The 17,168-nt window shown below is 44.9% G+C and overlaps 1 protein-coding gene across 6 annotated transcripts in view; it reads left to right on the forward strand.

Moving 5' to 3' along the window:
- Positions 1 to 17,168, forward strand: part of esrrb (estrogen-related receptor beta) — a 56,732-nt gene that overhangs the window by 22,758 nt on the left and 16,806 nt on the right. For all 6 annotated transcript variants that reach the window (XM_076977597.1, XM_076977600.1, XM_076977595.1 and 3 more), the window contains 2 exons: positions 70 to 491; positions 6,806 to 6,922. In XM_076977597.1, coding sequence (XP_076833712.1) covers positions 83 to 491; positions 6,806 to 6,922 — 526 coding nt within the window. In that variant the 5' untranslated portion in view covers positions 70 to 82. The remainder of the gene's footprint in view (positions 1 to 69; positions 492 to 6,805; positions 6,923 to 17,168) is intronic.

Genomic DNA, 17,168 nt, shown 5'->3' on the forward strand with positions numbered 1-17,168 from the left:
TCTCTCTCTCTCTCTCTCTCTCTCTCTCTCTCTCTCTCTCTCTCTCTCTCTATCTCTCCATATCTATAGGCTGTTGAACAGGATGGCCGTTGAGGAGCGGCACCTGCCCTCCAGCTGTGGCTCATATATAAAAACGGAGCCGTCCAGCCCGTCCTCCCTGGTGGACACGGCCAGCCACCCGAGCCCCGGCGCCCACTCGGACGCCAGCGGTGGCTACGCCAGCGCCATCAACAGCCACTCCAACGGCTTGGACTCACCGCCCATGTTCACGGCGGGCGGGGCCCTGGGGCCGGCGGGCGGGGCCTGCCGTAAGCGCTACGAGGACTGCTCCAGCACGCTGCTGGAGGATTCGGGCCCCATCAAGTGCGAGTACATGCTCAACTCCATCCCCAAGCGGCTGTGCCTCGTATGCGGGGACATCGCCTCGGGCTACCACTACGGCGTGGCCTCCTGCGAGGCCTGCAAGGCCTTCTTCAAGAGGACGATACAAGGTACGGCCATAACAGTGCATGAACTGTCGACCCCCTGATGTTGAATGCTGAACTGTGTGACACTGACTGCCACAGATCACTCTAGAATGTCTGAGATTGAGGATGTTCACACACACACACACACACCTACCTACACATACACACACAATTTATAGGGCTACTTTGCATAATTTCATATGTGCATATTATAATTTTGTGATATCTGCAGTATTAATTTCGCAAAGTTCAAAACTGCAATAATGATAACAATTCAAATATTGTGCAGGCCTACTGTCCAGTAGCAGCAACACAACATGCTGTGAGCAGCAGGAGAGGCAGACCTGTGCTTATCCAGTGTGAGGTTATCAAGGTCCTCTGACATGTGTACTACTTCAAGCTAATCAGCTGATCCCAGATTGCCTCTAAATTTTGTCACAAACTGCATCCACACACACCATTTACCCAATGAGCCGTTTGGCGCCAGTGGTGACATCATCATTGTGATCAATTCATGTGATTGTTTAAAAGGTGTATATTATTACAATGACACATAATCAGATGACCACATTTACCAGACAGGAATAGAAAGACAGAATGGATAAACTATTGCTGTTTTCTGGCCCTTGTTGCTTCAAATGGGCTCACAGACACTAAATTATACCAGTGATGCAAATGTCTGTGTAAGACTAAATGTATTTATATCATTAACACTTGTGTTGAGTTTTCCAGACTCAGATTAAGCCTAATCCTAGATTTCAAACAGTTTCCAGCAGTGATTCACCATTGGCATTGTCCCTTGGTATTATCCCGTCAAGCATTTTTCAATCCAATTAATTAATCAGTTTACCTGATTTAACAGGATGTGCTGTGGTCAGTTTTTTGTCATTATGCTGTTTTTCTATATATGTTTAATGTTAACGTTTCTCTATTTGTATAACGCACAGTGAATATGGAGTTGTGTTGTCCCTCTTACACTAGAGCACAGAGTAATGAAACTGCACATGATATACAACACGGTCACATTGGATTGGCACAGGGAGAACAGACAGTGTGTTCTGACCCAGATATTAATCAGATGGAGTCACACAGGTGCGTGTGGCATGTGTGTGTGCGTGTGTGTGTGTGTGTGTGTGTGTGTGTGTGTGTGTGTGTGTGTGTGTGTGTGTGTGTGTGTGTGTGTGTTAGTAAAAGGCAGCAGGAAAAAAGAAATGAAGTGTGACCACCTAGCAATTATGGCCTGAGCTCGTTGCTCTGACATCATAAACCTTTAACAACATGCTAACGCTAATGCATATCTCAAGGACTCCAGTCACGGAATGGCCTTATCACACAGGCAGACATGGGTTCTGCCTTCACATAATAAATACCACTGAGGGAGGGGCTACCTAATAAATACCACTGAGGGAGGGGCTACATAATAAATACCACCGAGGAAAATGCTACATAAGTGGGAGGGGTTGCATAACAAATACCAATGTGGGAGGGGTCACATAAATAAATACCAACATGGGAGGGGTTACATAATAAATGCCCCTGTAGGAGGGACTTCATCACAAATGCCTCTGTGGGAAGGGGTACGTAGCATTCATTTACAAAAGAAAACAAAGTTCTTTCCTCAGTTTGCGCTCAGGTGTTTAATGGTGTTCTGTCAGGTCTGTTGATACTGGCCCACTGCTCCTATCGGCTTTAAACAGTCTATGTACCTTTTTGCAGACAAACAATTGCCTTTGTCCCAAGCCTGCTATTTACACTCACTTCCACCAGTAATCTCCTCTATTGACAAAAGATGAGCATTTTCCCTCAAGTCACATATTTAGAAAGCAGGCTTTTAACCCCACGCCTAAAGCCACGGTGAGGCGCACAAAGGCCTTTACAATGGAGGGCATTGGAGAGAATACCACTGGATAGAATGAGACTGGAGAGAATGTGGTCATCTTAAGTGGAGTGATGGCCTAAACAATTAAGAGAAGGAGAGTTACATGAAAGGGGAAAAAAAGAAAATGTCAAAGATCTCTTCCTTTTAATCCTCTCCTCTCTTTGCGTTGTCAGGTTGAAATTTCCCTCTCGATCTCTCCCTCTCTTTTGCTCTTTTCTTCCTCTTGGAGGGCTGCCTGTAATGGACCTAATCTCATGCCGTTTGTCCGAGCCACAGGAGTTTTGTCAATAACAATCAGCGTTCAGGAGGAGTAATTAAGGCCGAGGCTTTTCATTAGGCCGAGGGGAGGGGCCTGTCTCCGGGGACGACCACCGCAATTAGAAACGCAGGCACGCGTCACTGGGTAATTTCAGCGAAGGGAAGGAAGAAGGGATGAAATAAAGAGAGGAAAGAGGAAAAAAAACACAGACTTTCTTTAGATTGGAGAGGGACCCCCGTCTGCTCTTTTCAAAGAGAAGGAGAGAGGCGGGCTAATGGCATAATAAGCAGACTCAGGTCCTCAACTGAGCATGGGAGGATTTTTTTTGGGGAGGGGGGGGGGGATGGGTAAAGAAAGTAAAAAAAGAAGTGTGTTTGTTGGAGGGTGGTGGCTAGGAGGATGAGTGGGGAAGAGAATGGGCAGACAAAGAGCTCTTGAAGGGAAAACAGGATAAGCGATGTGAATTAGACATGATTAATTAAGTAAATAACGAGCCTGACGAGGGGTGTAAGTGTGAGCCAGCGTCCCTTTAATGAGGACAAAGCAGGAGAGGTGGCGTTTAATTGGCCTCGTCATTTTAATCAATTCCATTCAGCCTTAACGCCACAGCAAAATGGCTTTTTTACTGCCAAACATGTAATACCTTCTCCCCCATTCACGAGTCTTATTGAAAAATGAGTTGTCACAGCTGCACACGCTACTTTCGCCTCTTTATCACCCAGACAACATTGTTAAAAGAGAGTGATCTAAAGCCCCACAACGAATAGTAGGACTGCAGCCATTTAAATGCTCAAGAAACCATACTGAAAAATATTCAGTGTATAATTCTGAACTCTTTTTCCTCCCAAACATCACTGGGGTTTCAAGTAAAGGCATTGATGCATGTTGTAGATTGAGGCCAACACTAAACTTTATATTGTTCCATATTTTATATCCTTTATCTCTTTCCACACCTTCCACAGCTGAGCAGTAGCTTTCTGTCTTACTGGTTTGCCTGTTATTCAGAGCAGTGTTGCTCGACCCTCTACCAGTCCAAGCTGAGAAAGGTCAATGGAAATCTCATCTGGTAATGAGCAGTGCAGTATTTCTGTGCAATTATCGACATGTTGTGAATGTCTCAGAAAGTGTTGTCAGAGAGAGAGGGAACACTCCCCAGTCATAAATGTTCAGCAAAAATTCCTCTTTATTCTTTATTTCCTTCTGTCTCTTTTTTCTCCTTCCCTTCATTAAGCTTTCTTTCTCGGTTCAGTTCTTTCCTACCCTCCACCTCCCTACAGACAAAGACCCTGCTGGCCTTACATTTTCAACACACAGGTGGATGGCAAATCCATCTCCTGTCACCTATTCATCCACTGTAAAGCCCTTTTGAACTTGCACATGGAGATAGTTACATCAGTCAAAGACAAGCCCCAAATTAACGTCACGTCTGATCATCATCCATCCAGGACCGCCGCCATCTTCATCCCCTCATTGCCCCAAACACCTCTCGTTTCCCTTCAATCAAACCCCATACATCTCTTACTGAGCCTTATTTTCCCCCCATTTTGAACATGAGTGTAGTATTGTATGAAACCCAGACCATATTGACTGGCTCTCTCTTTCTCCTATGGAGTAATAGAGCTTGACAGTAAGCCTGTAAAAGTCAGTTTAGATTTTGATGAGAAATACCTGCCATTTTACTGTAATTTACTTACTCGCCCTCAGTCTGCCCCACATCATGCCCTGGCTCAAGTCCTGAAAAGCCATAAAAGAAATTGAGACAGATAAATATTGAAAAGATAAAAACTTTTTGCTTTACATGTTTTTCACCCCAATTCTTCTTTATGATTAATAAAATAACCTTTAATATCAAACTAGATCAACCATAAGTGCTAGAGTTTTCAAGAGTCGACTGTATTAACTGAAATAAACACAACTATACAATGACATTAAGTTCTTAAGTTCTTAAGCCTTATTTCTTATTCTAATGTAGCAAGTAGTTCTCTTCCCATGTCTCTTTCAACCATGTCCATAGAGAGAAGAGAAATAGAGAGAGAGGTAGAGACTGAGAGAGTCTTTGTAGACGGGTGCATATGTTTGCCTCATGATGACGTGTGTCTCTTCAGCCACAGCTGTAGAGTCCATGGGTAGAACGGTTGTACTGGTGCCCCTGTGCTCTTTAAGGGACCAGAGACAGGCAGCTGGTCAACACAAGCATGTAAGTGTCTTGCGGGACTCCTGGGATCTGCTGCTCTGCTGACAGAGTGTGGCAGTCAGACAGTCTGCACATCAACTCAGCTTATAAGTATTATAACATAACAGCCAGATGCCCAAAGCAAAGAAAAAAAAGAAAATGCTAATTGTTATATTGCAGTAGTTCATATATTACCCAACAGTAGGAAGCATGCTGAAAGACAAGAGAAAGACTGAGAATTGGTTCACTGCACATTTCACTTCCTGTTGTAGAAAATCAATGACTCCTTATCATAGATTACGCCTATATGTTACAGACAAACCGCACTTGGTGAAGTAGTCATATGGAAATTAAAATAAATAGATCATTTTTGCATATGTCTCAGCAGCTTCCTGATACTTAGTTCTGACTCCTTTGTCCATAAGAACATGGGAAATATGTTTGATTATAACTGTTTTGTTTTTCATATCAACAAAACGGAAAACAAGAAGAACAGCAATCGGACTTCATCACATTAATTTTCACACCTTTATTTACCCAAAGACCCAAAGAGATCTGTGGAATTTGCATACTGATTTGTATAACCCAGATAAAAGGCAGAACTTCTAATTATTTAATATATCTAGGGACCCTCCACTCGATCTGTCCAATAATGTTAACATAATTGCCCAATTTGGGAATGGAAGATGGAAAGATGGTGATGAGATGTTGCTGGAATCCTGCAATGGCATTCTTACTCAGAGAGACAGAGCCAGGGTCAAAGGACTAGAATGCAAATGTTGAGCTATCAACTGAAAATATCACATTACCTCTTATAAATTTATTTCAGAAATCCGAGTAACATATTGAGCAGTGTCTCGGTATATTTAACATAGGATTATGTACATGGTGAGTTTTTTTGTGTGTGTGTGTGTGTGAGAGAGGTTGTACCTAATTGAAGATATTTACTCCACTACTTAACCACATGCTGTTCACGAGTGCATGTGAATACCTCACAAGCCATATATGAATTCTGCTAGAGACCTTGGGTAAAGATATTCAAAACATGGCTGTGTTGGGGGGGGGGGGCTCTTGCGCTATTGTAGGTGTGCCGTCTCATCCTCCCCATTTATGGCGGTCTGTCATTCTGCATTGAAGCTCCGTATTGCCATTATCCATCCACATCCTAATTGAAATGCCTCCCTGCAGTTAAACGTACCTACATGGACACAAACAGAATGGGATCATGTATCAAGTGCTCTGCCCATTGTTAGTTCCATAATACACCAGAAACAGCCCTTTTATTGTGTACCAATGAAACTCCTATTCATTGGTACCAAGCGCCGAAGGACTTGACTTGAATAATGTATCAGCGCTCTAGTCACACTGTATGTAAATGCTGCCGGGGGGGGGGTTTGTTCCCGAGCAGGGGCACTAGTGGGTGTGGGTTTGGGGGGGCATAATGTAAAATGGGGTGGTGCGTGCAAACCCCGATGAGGCAGCTGTGGGGGGCAGGGGGTTTGTAGGAGGCTGAGGGAGGTCTCTGCTCTCAGAGCCGTGGGGGGACCAATTTGGAGGCCCAGCTTGGAGGGGGGGGGGGGGGCGTACGGAGGGAGAGGAACCGTCTTCAGGCTCGCACCTGTCTCCCGCTCACCGCCGGACTTGCTTAATGTGGGTTGTCTGATGCGGCCGGTCCACACGCCTCCACATTCGTCTTCTCACTACTCCCCTTTCATTCTCTCTCATGCCGAAAAAATCAATTTAATACAGAAAATAAGAGATAATCTTACAAACCCATGAATGATAATGAATGACAAATAGTATGCAGTCTGTAGTTTTTACTGACATCATGGCTGAACAGAGATACACCAGTGGGGCAATAGTTAAATATGTAACTATTTTTGCATTCAACTTGTATTCATTACATCACATAGATATTTGCTTTTATCCTATTCACAGAGACTTCTCCCTAGTCACACGAATAGAGAGATTGCAGGTGTACAAGGAGACAGCACCTCTGATTGCCTCTTATCTCCTATCTTGCCCAGGTAACATAGAATACAGCTGTCCAGCCACCAACGAGTGTGAGATCACAAAGCGGAGACGCAAGTCCTGTCAAGCCTGCCGCTTCATGAAGTGTCTGAAAGTGGGCATGCTGAAGGAAGGTGAGCAGCTCCGTGGACGCCGGCCGTCTCTTTGTGCGCCTGCCTGACCACCCTGGCTCACTGGGTCAGCATCCGTGCGGGCTGCCTCAATGTTCTATCATAAAACATAAATGTTCCAGCACAACGTCATGTCAAACACGACCGGCAGTGCAGCACATGACCGGGGGGGGGGGGGGCGTTTGGGGGGGTCCTATACACGCTAATGTTCTGGAATCCTAAGTCAAAGAGTAATCCTCAGTACCAGGGATCCTATTTCTGTAGCTGCTCTGACATTGTATGAAGCTTAAGATTCCTCCTTTGACAGCTTTTCCAACCCCTCCGGTGGCAAAGCCTTAGTGTTATTAGATCAAATTTTCAATTAATAATGTCATATGTTGGCCTTTAAAGCAATCAACCAGCATGGGAGTCATTTCCTGTGATGCCTGCGCAGCCCGTCGAACGCCCCTTACCCAGAAACACAAGGCCGTGTGCACGTGTGGAAAACGGAGGCTTGTGTTTGCTGAAGGCACGGACCTGATGCTGGTGTTAGAAATGTGGCTGGCCGTTGTGCCAGGGGGGCTGATGCCAGGCCAATGTGGAGTTCATGAGGTTGTTGGCACGGCTGGCCACCCCCCACCCCACGTCTCAGTCACAGAGCAGTAAATAATGTGCCTGTTGGGCAGAGGGACAGAAATATGCTGAATAGGTCGATCCCTGTATCTGACTAATAGAGGTGTAACAGTATTCCGACTGGAAAGGCTTCGGTGCGGTCCCCGAACACACACTCCAGCCGCTCTCAGCTCTCCCCGGCATATTGATCCGCTAAATGTTTTCCGAACATCTCAGCTCTCTTCCTGTGGATGCTTTTTTAAAGTCATGCCAGCTGGGAATTCAGTGACAATTAAACATGCTGGCCCTGGACTTTTTCTCCTGGTGGACGGGCTGCCCTCCTCCCCCCACTCGCGCTCTCCGGAGGGCCCGCGACTGCTGCCTTTTCCTTTAACATTACCAGACACGTGCATTTATTTATTTCTTTTTGAGAGAGGCAGCATTCACAGTGTTTCTCTTGAACAAATCACAGTTGGGGGAGGCATCAGCGCAGAGCTCACGGTACTGTTGGTGGTGGGGTTAGAGACACGTTTTGCTTACGGTGGTATTCATACTGGCTGAAGATGAGTGTGATGCAAGAGGAACATCACAGAATGCGCTTTGCATAACAGCAACACGGGTCTGCGTATAGGCGGAGCTACATGGCAGGGGTAGATTTGGAACAGGTGAATAGAATATCTGTAGTGGTCTATAGTACACCCAATCCATCCATTTAGTGTCTCTAAAAGGCTCCTTCTCAAAGCAGCAGAGAGCGATCTATATGGAGCTAAGTGAGGTAACGGAATCTCTCAACTGCATGTTGAGATAGAGGGAGGGAGAGAGGGAGAGAGAGGGAGAATGAGGGAGTAATCGCATTACTAGCTGATGAAAAATTAATGGAAATATATTATCTAGAGGAATAAGAGACTAGAAAATAGGGAAAGATGGTCATAAATGAATCACCAGTGTCAGAGCAAAAATGAAGCTTAGCTTAACCAAGAGAGTAGGAGCTGGACAACTACAGTGTTGTAGTCACGGGCTGTCCATCACGGCAGGTGGAGGTGTGGCCAAGAGTTCAAATCCCACTGCAAGTCTTAAAGCATTTAAGTCATATTAGGAGTGTAAAACATACATACGGAGCATATAGAAAATTATATCCTTCTCATGATTTCTCTTAAGGTTCTTCTAAAACACAAGTCATTAGTGTTTGTGTACTATTTTTTTGCATGTAAATAATTAGTGGAGAAGGATATGATCTTAAATCTTCCATCCTCTTTGAACCCTGTGGTTTAGACTATATTTTTCACATGCAGATTATTTCTACATAAGATTAGTCTATAAATGCGGCCCAAACAGTGCTCAGAATAGTTTATTGCTCACTGGACATCGATGTCTAAATATGTCAGACATTACCACATGAGCTAATAGAAGCTTTTTAAGCGTGTGATTTATACAGTGTAGGTGTCGTGCCAGAAAGCCATTGCTGTATAGACACGACGCACCTCTCTAATTCTCCTCGAGTCCGTCCGTGTTTACGAAAGGTCGTTTCTCTTGTCCTTACTTCATTCTGGGTGCACATGCCTGCGTCTTCCTTCAACATGTCCTCACGTCCTTATGTAGTGTCCTCAGCATGCCCTTTATAGTTATGAACCAGTAACACGCAGCACTTAGCACGCAAGGCTCTTAAGGTTTGTGTCACAGTCAACCCGGCTCACACGCAGCCGGTCTCTCACCTTCACCTACCATTTCCAAACACTATCAAAATAAGTCGATACATTTTGCAAATGAATATGAAGACGTGAAAGGCATCTTGTTCTGTGTTTGGTATCTCTCCTCAATGCAAGGTCGGGCGTCTGTCTCCCTGCCTACGCTACGTGAGCGCGAAATCAATCAGGCTTTTCAAGGAGACACGAACAAAACACTGGGAGCCATGTCCGTCTCTTCCAAGCTCAGACAGCATCTGGGTAACCGTGTCTGGAGAGACGGCCACCTCCACACACACTCAAGCCGACGGAAGGCTGTTGGGATGGGGTAGAAGAGGAAAGGTCATGCAGTGAATGGAAACCACTTACCCTAATTATAACTTTAAAACAAAGGGGAAGGAAAGACCAACCAAGGCAAGGACAGACCAACCAGAGGAAAGATAGACCACCCAAGGCAAGGATAGACCAACCAGGGGAAGGATAGACCAAGAAGGCAAGGATAGACCAACCAAGACAAGGATAGACCAACCAGAGGAAGGATAGACCACCCAAGGCAAGGACAGACCAACCAGGGGAAGGATAGACCAAGAAGGCAAGGATAGACCAACCAGAGCAAGGATAGACCAACCAGGGGAAGGATAGACCAACCAAGACAAGGATAGACCAACCAAGACAAGGATAGACCAACCAGAGCAAGGATAGACCAACCAGGGGAAGGATAGACCAACAAAGAGAAAGACAGACCGACCAGGGGATGGAGCAGCATAGACCCACTTTTACTCTAAATATATATATCTCAAAGATGCAGAGGACTATGTCGCATGATGTGACAAATTAATACAGCAGCTTTTTTGGTCCCTGCACTACCTTATACGAGAGATTGTGCAAAACAATTTTTAAAGTTTGCATTACAAAAACAACAACAACACAGATATAAAGACCCCATTTGTTAGAAATACTTTTAAAATGAAGCAGTAATTGTGCGAGGTGACGTAATGATCTTTGGCTCTGTGCTGGTGCTGGCTCAGAGATGCCAGACAGTGTAATGTGGTGTCTGTTCTCAAATGAGAGATATGCAGCACAAGCTGGCCTGAAACTCATGTGAAATTGCTTCATTTCCCCTGTCTGTGTAAAAGAGGAAGTGATCAATAAAGAGACTCAAATGTCAGGGACTACAGTTTTCTCCCCCCCTCTGATCAATTGAAGAGGATCAGAGCCGAGAGCATAGGGACAGATACTATTGAGAGAATACACTGATGTAATCCGATGGCCACTGCCCTTTAACTCACTTGCAGACTATTTCTTATCCACACAGACAGTGGCACATTCAAAGTGACATGTTGTAACTGACTAAGACACCATATATGTGTGTGCAGGTTGAATGTACTAGTAAAGGCTGCAACCAACAGTTGCAAAACTATCCTGAACAATCAGAGACACACACTGACTAACAGAAATTCATGAACACACATAAAGAAATGACAGTGAGCGATGGGACGGCTGAAGTTTATGTGAGTTGACTAGAAACAGATGTGGGCGATAATGAGCTGAGTAATGTTGGTGATCAAAAGGTCATAGGTCACCTGATTACTTGATTAATTCTCCTGGGAATCTTGCAGGACCCCATTTACTGGGAACTCAATTTACAACAGAGGCAGACAGAGGTTCAGATCACGGGTGAAAAGCCAGTTTTCACCCCAGGTTAGTATTAGAGGAACTGATGGTGATGGTGATTAGTCTGGTCCTTTGGATGGTGAAAGACTCCTACATTGGAAGGTGAAGGTGTGTTTTTCCCATTCTCGTTCAGCATTACAGAATCTGTTATCCTGTGTTTGACTGGAAAAAATGTGAGAATGACTTCCCAACCAGACTACACTTACTCCCAGCCAACCAATCAGGCCCTCCAGACCTGCAGTGTGAATTGAGGCCCTCTGTTTGATTCAATGTCTCCTGGAATGCTAAGCATTCAGAAGACATATGTAAACAAGGCCTCTGTGGTCTGTAGGGAGAGATGGCAGTCGGATGGGTTAACATGGTTTCGAAAATCTATCCACAACAACCAGAATGGTGGCATGGTTATTCAATAGGGGTAAGTCACTGGAGAATGTCAATGGAGAGATATGGCCAGGGGTTTTGTGGTATTGGGAGTGGTTCCAGTGTACCGGCTGCTGGCGATGTGAGGGCTAGGGTTAGGCACTAGGGGAACAGGACTGGACATGACATCATTGGACACAGAGAACAACCGCTATTGTTCAGCTTCTGTTCACCTATCCTTCATCCTCTCTCACCACATATCGGAGGAAGGAGAAGGGGTTAGGGTTAGGGCCGTGATTGAACAGGCATATTTTGTCCTTATGATATTATAGCTAAATGCATAGAGATGCTACCTGTTAAACCACCTAGATGTTAAATGGATTTATAATATCACAGAGTACATTTTTAAGGAAGTGGCAAACAGATTGGATGTCAGTAGAGAAGGATGTCTTCCACTCCCTGTTGGAGATAGATTAGGATGCATAGAGTGGTGAGATCATCCCCATGTACCTTCTCCACAGAGTAGTGTCTGCTAACCCTTTGCTGTTAGTCCACTTGGAAATGCTCTACCATGGCTTTGGTTTCAGCCACTGGTAAAGGGTGATCCCTGACCTGAGGAAGATCTGCCTGTGATGTAAGATGGTAAGATAAGTAAGATGGTGATGTCACGTGAGCAGGGAGGAGGAGGGCAGCTGAGCTGGGTTGGTCTACTTTCTATAAGTTCTTGTAATCGTCAGACATCACAGAAATGTCTGTGATTTGGGGTACTTCCATTAAGGTGAAAAGAAAAGAAAAAATGTACCTGTTTACTCAGGATATTTTGGGTGATGTTGGCAAGTTGAAGCAATTCATGAACAGGGTTATTTCGTCTTGTGTGGCTTGAAATATGATCTCAGCCCCTATGGAATGATCAGCTAAGGTTTGCGAAGAAGAGGTTTGTGCTTCAGAAAGGACTTCAGAACCTGTGCTATGTTTCCACGTAGGTCTTTCTGCCCCTGATTTAAGAAGGGCAGTGAATGAAAAAGGTGCCTGTCCGTGGAATATTGTGACTGTCTGCATTTGACTGGACTGAGACAACGATCCAGCCAAACAGGAGAGGTGCAGTTCACAAGGGCAAATGTGACAGAAGGCAGAGTCCCCTCACGCTGCAATATATCCACCGTTCATCTGCTGGATCTGCTGTTGTTTATGATCAGAACTTAATTCCATCCACTCGATTCCTTTCCACACACACATCTAATGCAACAGCTCACCTTCCTCACTCTCACCCACCAGCAGGGTGGTCAAAATCTGACCTAACCTGAGCAGGAAGGTCTTCTCGTTCCTCTCACACATTGGTACCACACGGTGGTAACCCCTACACCCCACTACCCAACCCACATACCCCATTAGTAAAGACATAATCATAGCTTGCTTGGAAGCTTCATAAGTGGAACTGCATATCGAGTGAAGTAAAGAGGGAAATGTAACCAAACGCCCGTGCACCACGCTGGCCTCTGATCACACTTACTCTGGCAAGGCCGTGACGGTATGTCACTGGCATGAGAACTGCAGCACAGGGCTCGCAGCAGGGATGAAGGTTTTAATGGTGGATTGACCGTAGAAAGAGACATGAATTGCTGAGCTGTCTCTCTCAGAACGGTCGTTAAGCAACCTGTTTGCTGCTACTACCTATAAGAATTACATCTATGTTCAGCCACAGTCAAGCTCTCGTCTGTCCTCAGAGGGGTGTGCGTCACATGTTTGCGCCTTTACCACAGCGCTAAACTCAGCAGTGTTCATCACTTTTATTTTCACAGAAATAACAAGTGGTTAAGATTGAGAGCGTTTCGAACTGAATCCTGTCACCGCGACAGTGGGAGGTGGAGTTTGACTGTAGCAGATCCAGTGTGAACTTCAGATTCCTACCTCTTTGCTTCCATTATGAGCATGTCATTTTGTAGGCAGAAGCACACAGCCAAAATGAGCTGGACAGTTCACGAGAGCTTTTCAGTGGCACTCTAAACCCCGAGCGGCTCCTTCCGCCTGTGCTGGGAAGGTTGCGGCTGCATGTGTGAACTTTTGGCCTGGCAAGCGGTTCCTCCAAAGCCGGTCTGTTTCTCAGCCTAACAGGTGAGAGGATTACACCAGGCGAGAACACGTGTTTTCCACTAGTGAGGGCTGGGCTTGCGGAGGGGTGGGGGGGGGGCGGGGCTCGTGGTGGTCGTGGGATCCGCCCACAACCTCGTGTGGCTTCACTTCGTGTGGCTTCACTTCGTGTGGCGTTACACACTGTATATCATCGGTACTTGGAGGCAGACATATAAACGACTGCCGAACCACAACACACACATACAAACAAACACGTGCGCACGAAGAGACCCCCCCCCCCACACACACACACACACAAACTTATAGAGGAAACACATAGGCACATCCTTTTCTGTAGAAAATGATGTAATAAATAAAAAAAGCCTGAGCCAACCATAGTGTAATCTCACTGTAAGCAGGTCTGTGATATATACACGTGCTCAGTCATCCCTGATGGATTTGCTCGTAGACCGCAGGGCCACCGGCAGATCCCTGCACCTGCAGTAGTTTGAAGCCCCCACTCTAAGGCTATGGACCCCCTCAGCTGGGGACCTTCAGGGACCATTGGGGCTCGGTGCACGGCTCTCCCCTCTTGTCCTTCTTCTGCGGCGCCGTCTCCCTTCCACACTCGTGAAGATGAATGCCGCAACAGCCTTGCACGTCCGAGGAGCTGCCAGCCAGAGGCCCTGTGAATTAGTGCAGGAGCTAGAGGCAGTGGGGTGGGGGGGTGGGGGGTTTGAGGCGGCAACCATGAAAGGCAGGGTTTGCCATGGCCCTGTGACATGGCCCTGTGCTTCTCCCAGCTAAAAACAAGCCCGCTTAAGCTCCCCTTGGCACTGCCAACCATCCCAGCCACGCTGACACTTTCCCCTCTCCCAAGGGACAGGCACCCAGAACAGGTGAGAGACCCAAAAATAAGGGTCTCCAGAACCCCTCCCTGGCCTTCCCAGCCCAGCCCACACAAAGTGAGTGGGGACAGGCCCTTTTGTAGGGGCCGTGCTCGGAGGGGGATTATTATTGTTTTTGGAGAGAAAGAGGAGCCCGGGGTCAGCTGGCCCTTGTGTGGCCCCAAGCCCAGGGCTAATCCCCACACAAATACCAACCACGTTGGCTTCGAGCCCTCCCCCCCAACCCTTCAACGGCACCCTGTTCGCTTTGAAGAGCTGACACCCGAGAGCCAGCCGCTATCTGTTCCAACCAGCACCAGCAGCACACGGAGCCGTAAAACACACACACACACCCACACGCACACACACACACACACAGATGCATATGTGTGTTCGTTGACTATGCTGATAGCTGACTTTTCCAATTCCTTCAGAAGCACACAGAGTGTGACATATTCAGTTCCTCATCTGGGTTTTAATGTGACATCAGGGACCCGGTTTCCTCTGCTTCTCACATGCTGCATTTAGGCTGTGGTGCCTACTCGGAGCTGGATAAAGTCACATAATGGTACTGCAGGTGTCATTTTTGGCACCAGAAGTGTTCGGCTCCCGGCTGCACATAACCCTTTTTGCTTTTGAATAATGACACACTGCTGGTGGAATGAAATGAAACATTCAATTCTCTTTCTCCACTTGTATTCTTCTGGAGAATAATTGGGAATATTCTGGAATATTCTTGATTTACTGTTATTGAATTTCAACTTTTCTATATTGAGGGTTCATGAAAGATGGTTCGGCTATTCATGAGGGATGGTCTGGTGACTTACAGCAAGCACGTTTTGGTCAAAGGTGTGTGTGCGTGTGCGTGTGTGTCAAAGGTGTGTGTGTGTGTGCGTGTGCGTGTGTGTGTGTGTCTGCACCTTTTGATGCATATTCTTTTATGTTGCTGCATTTTGATTGTATCCTGTTGCCTTTACCTTCCATCACATGATTTCTGAAAGGTACTAGTGACATCATGATTATCCTGTGATAAGTCACTACTTTCCATTAGTTCCATTAGAGACCCTGTCTCTCTCCTTCTCTCTATCTCTCTCACTTTCTCTCTCTCTCTCTCTCTCTCTCTCCTCTCTCTCTCTCTCTCTCTCTCTCTCTCTCTCTCTCTCTCTCTCTCTCTCTCTCTCTCTCTCTCTCTCTCTCCCTCACCCTGACCCTCTCAGAGTGTAAGGGAGACTGGCTAGTGCCAAGCTTTAATTCCTGTCAGCATCATTTAATTATGGCAGACACTGTTCTAATTAAAACAGACACCAGTGTACCTCAGACTCTTTGCACTGGTTTCACCATGGCTGACACTAGCATGATACAGCAACAGGAGCTTGGAGTGTATCGGGATGCTGCTCTCATGGTGGCACCTCTCCTTTTGAGACGCCTTCAGCAGACTCATGACAATGAAAACTCAAGATGTTCCTTCGCTACCAACATTTGTATTAGTGATGCTTCAGTGGCCTCGAACATCACACTAGATTAGACAAATGTTTAGTTAAAAAAATATATATGAAGGTAATTTTACGATTGTTACATAATGTAGCACAAACACACTCCATCAGATATCAGATTTTGGTGTTAGGGATCGAATAGTAACGTACTGCCTTTTTGAAATACAATTCTAAATTACCTTTTAAACTTTTTTTTTCTCTCTTTGCCACCATGCTTGTCTCACAATTATCAGTGGTGAAATTAAAGTTGCAGTTGGGAGAAATGAGATTTTTACTGCAATTTAGCACCCATCAAATGATGTGCCAGTGTTTGCTAGGAAGAGAGGGACCACAGGGAGCAGTGAGTAATTAGGTTAGTGGGTTGTCAGTGTCAGGAAATTGAAAGACAATCCTAATCAGATTTGTGTTTCTAGGGAATCAAATAATTGATATAAGTAGCAGAAATCTCCTCGTTCCTGTGGAAAAATGTTAATGCGGTTTGTTCTTTGGTGTGTATATATGAGTATTCTGGATAAAATTGTTTCTCTAAGGAAAACTAAATGACTGAATGAAGAATTTTAGACTTTTTTGGAAAAAATGTTTAAAATAAATATATGTGGTGTGTGTATATGTATGTATGTGTATACATACATACATACATACATTGCACAAGATCTCATCATTACTTAGTTACTTAATATATAAAATTATATATATATATATATATATATATATATATATATATATATATATATATATATATTTATATATATATATATATATATATATATATATATATATATATATATATATATATATATATATAATTTTATATATTTAGTAATGATATATATGTGTGTGTGTGTGTAATTTTATATATTTAATAATGATGAGAGCAACTTTAGAACAACTTTGATCTTGTGCAAATGTTCTCTATATGTCTGTTCTGTAGTCCCTAGAGGTTTAACAGTAAATCATTCACTGTATTCTTTCATCTGCTGGTGTAATAGAGTCGGGCGGTCTCACATATTTATCGCTGTCTCCTCCTGCCCCGTCTCTCCTCACCCAGACTCCTCTGGTTTCTTTCTCTGGGACGTCCATGCTCAGCATGGTGAATCTTTATAAAGGGCGGGATTACATTAGCATAATTTTCGGCAGTAGCACTCCGGCCTCGTTTGCCATGGGCTCTGTGGTTCTGAAGTGCTGAAATCGTTTAGCGAGCACTCTGCCATTGGACAGTTGAGAATGTCATCTCGATGGACATTCTTTAGAACAGTGAGTTACAGCGGGGAGACCTGTGTCTCGGCCTAAAACCATAGCAGGTAGACGTTACGATGCTTGCATTCTCAAGTGATGCATTCATATTTGGACGCGTTTAGTTTTCAGAAACTTTTTAGCTTTGTATTAGATTGTTAAAAGACGTTTAATTTAACATGGTCTATAACAAAATATAATGTAAATAAGCAATCTACGAACAATGCAGATATTACAGTTTATGTATTTGCATTGTGTG

The sequence above is a fragment of the Brachyhypopomus gauderio genome, chromosome 17 (assembly GCF_052324685.1).
Source record: "Brachyhypopomus gauderio isolate BG-103 chromosome 17, BGAUD_0.2, whole genome shotgun sequence".
Taxonomy (NCBI): Eukaryota; Metazoa; Chordata; class Actinopteri; order Gymnotiformes; family Hypopomidae; genus Brachyhypopomus; species Brachyhypopomus gauderio.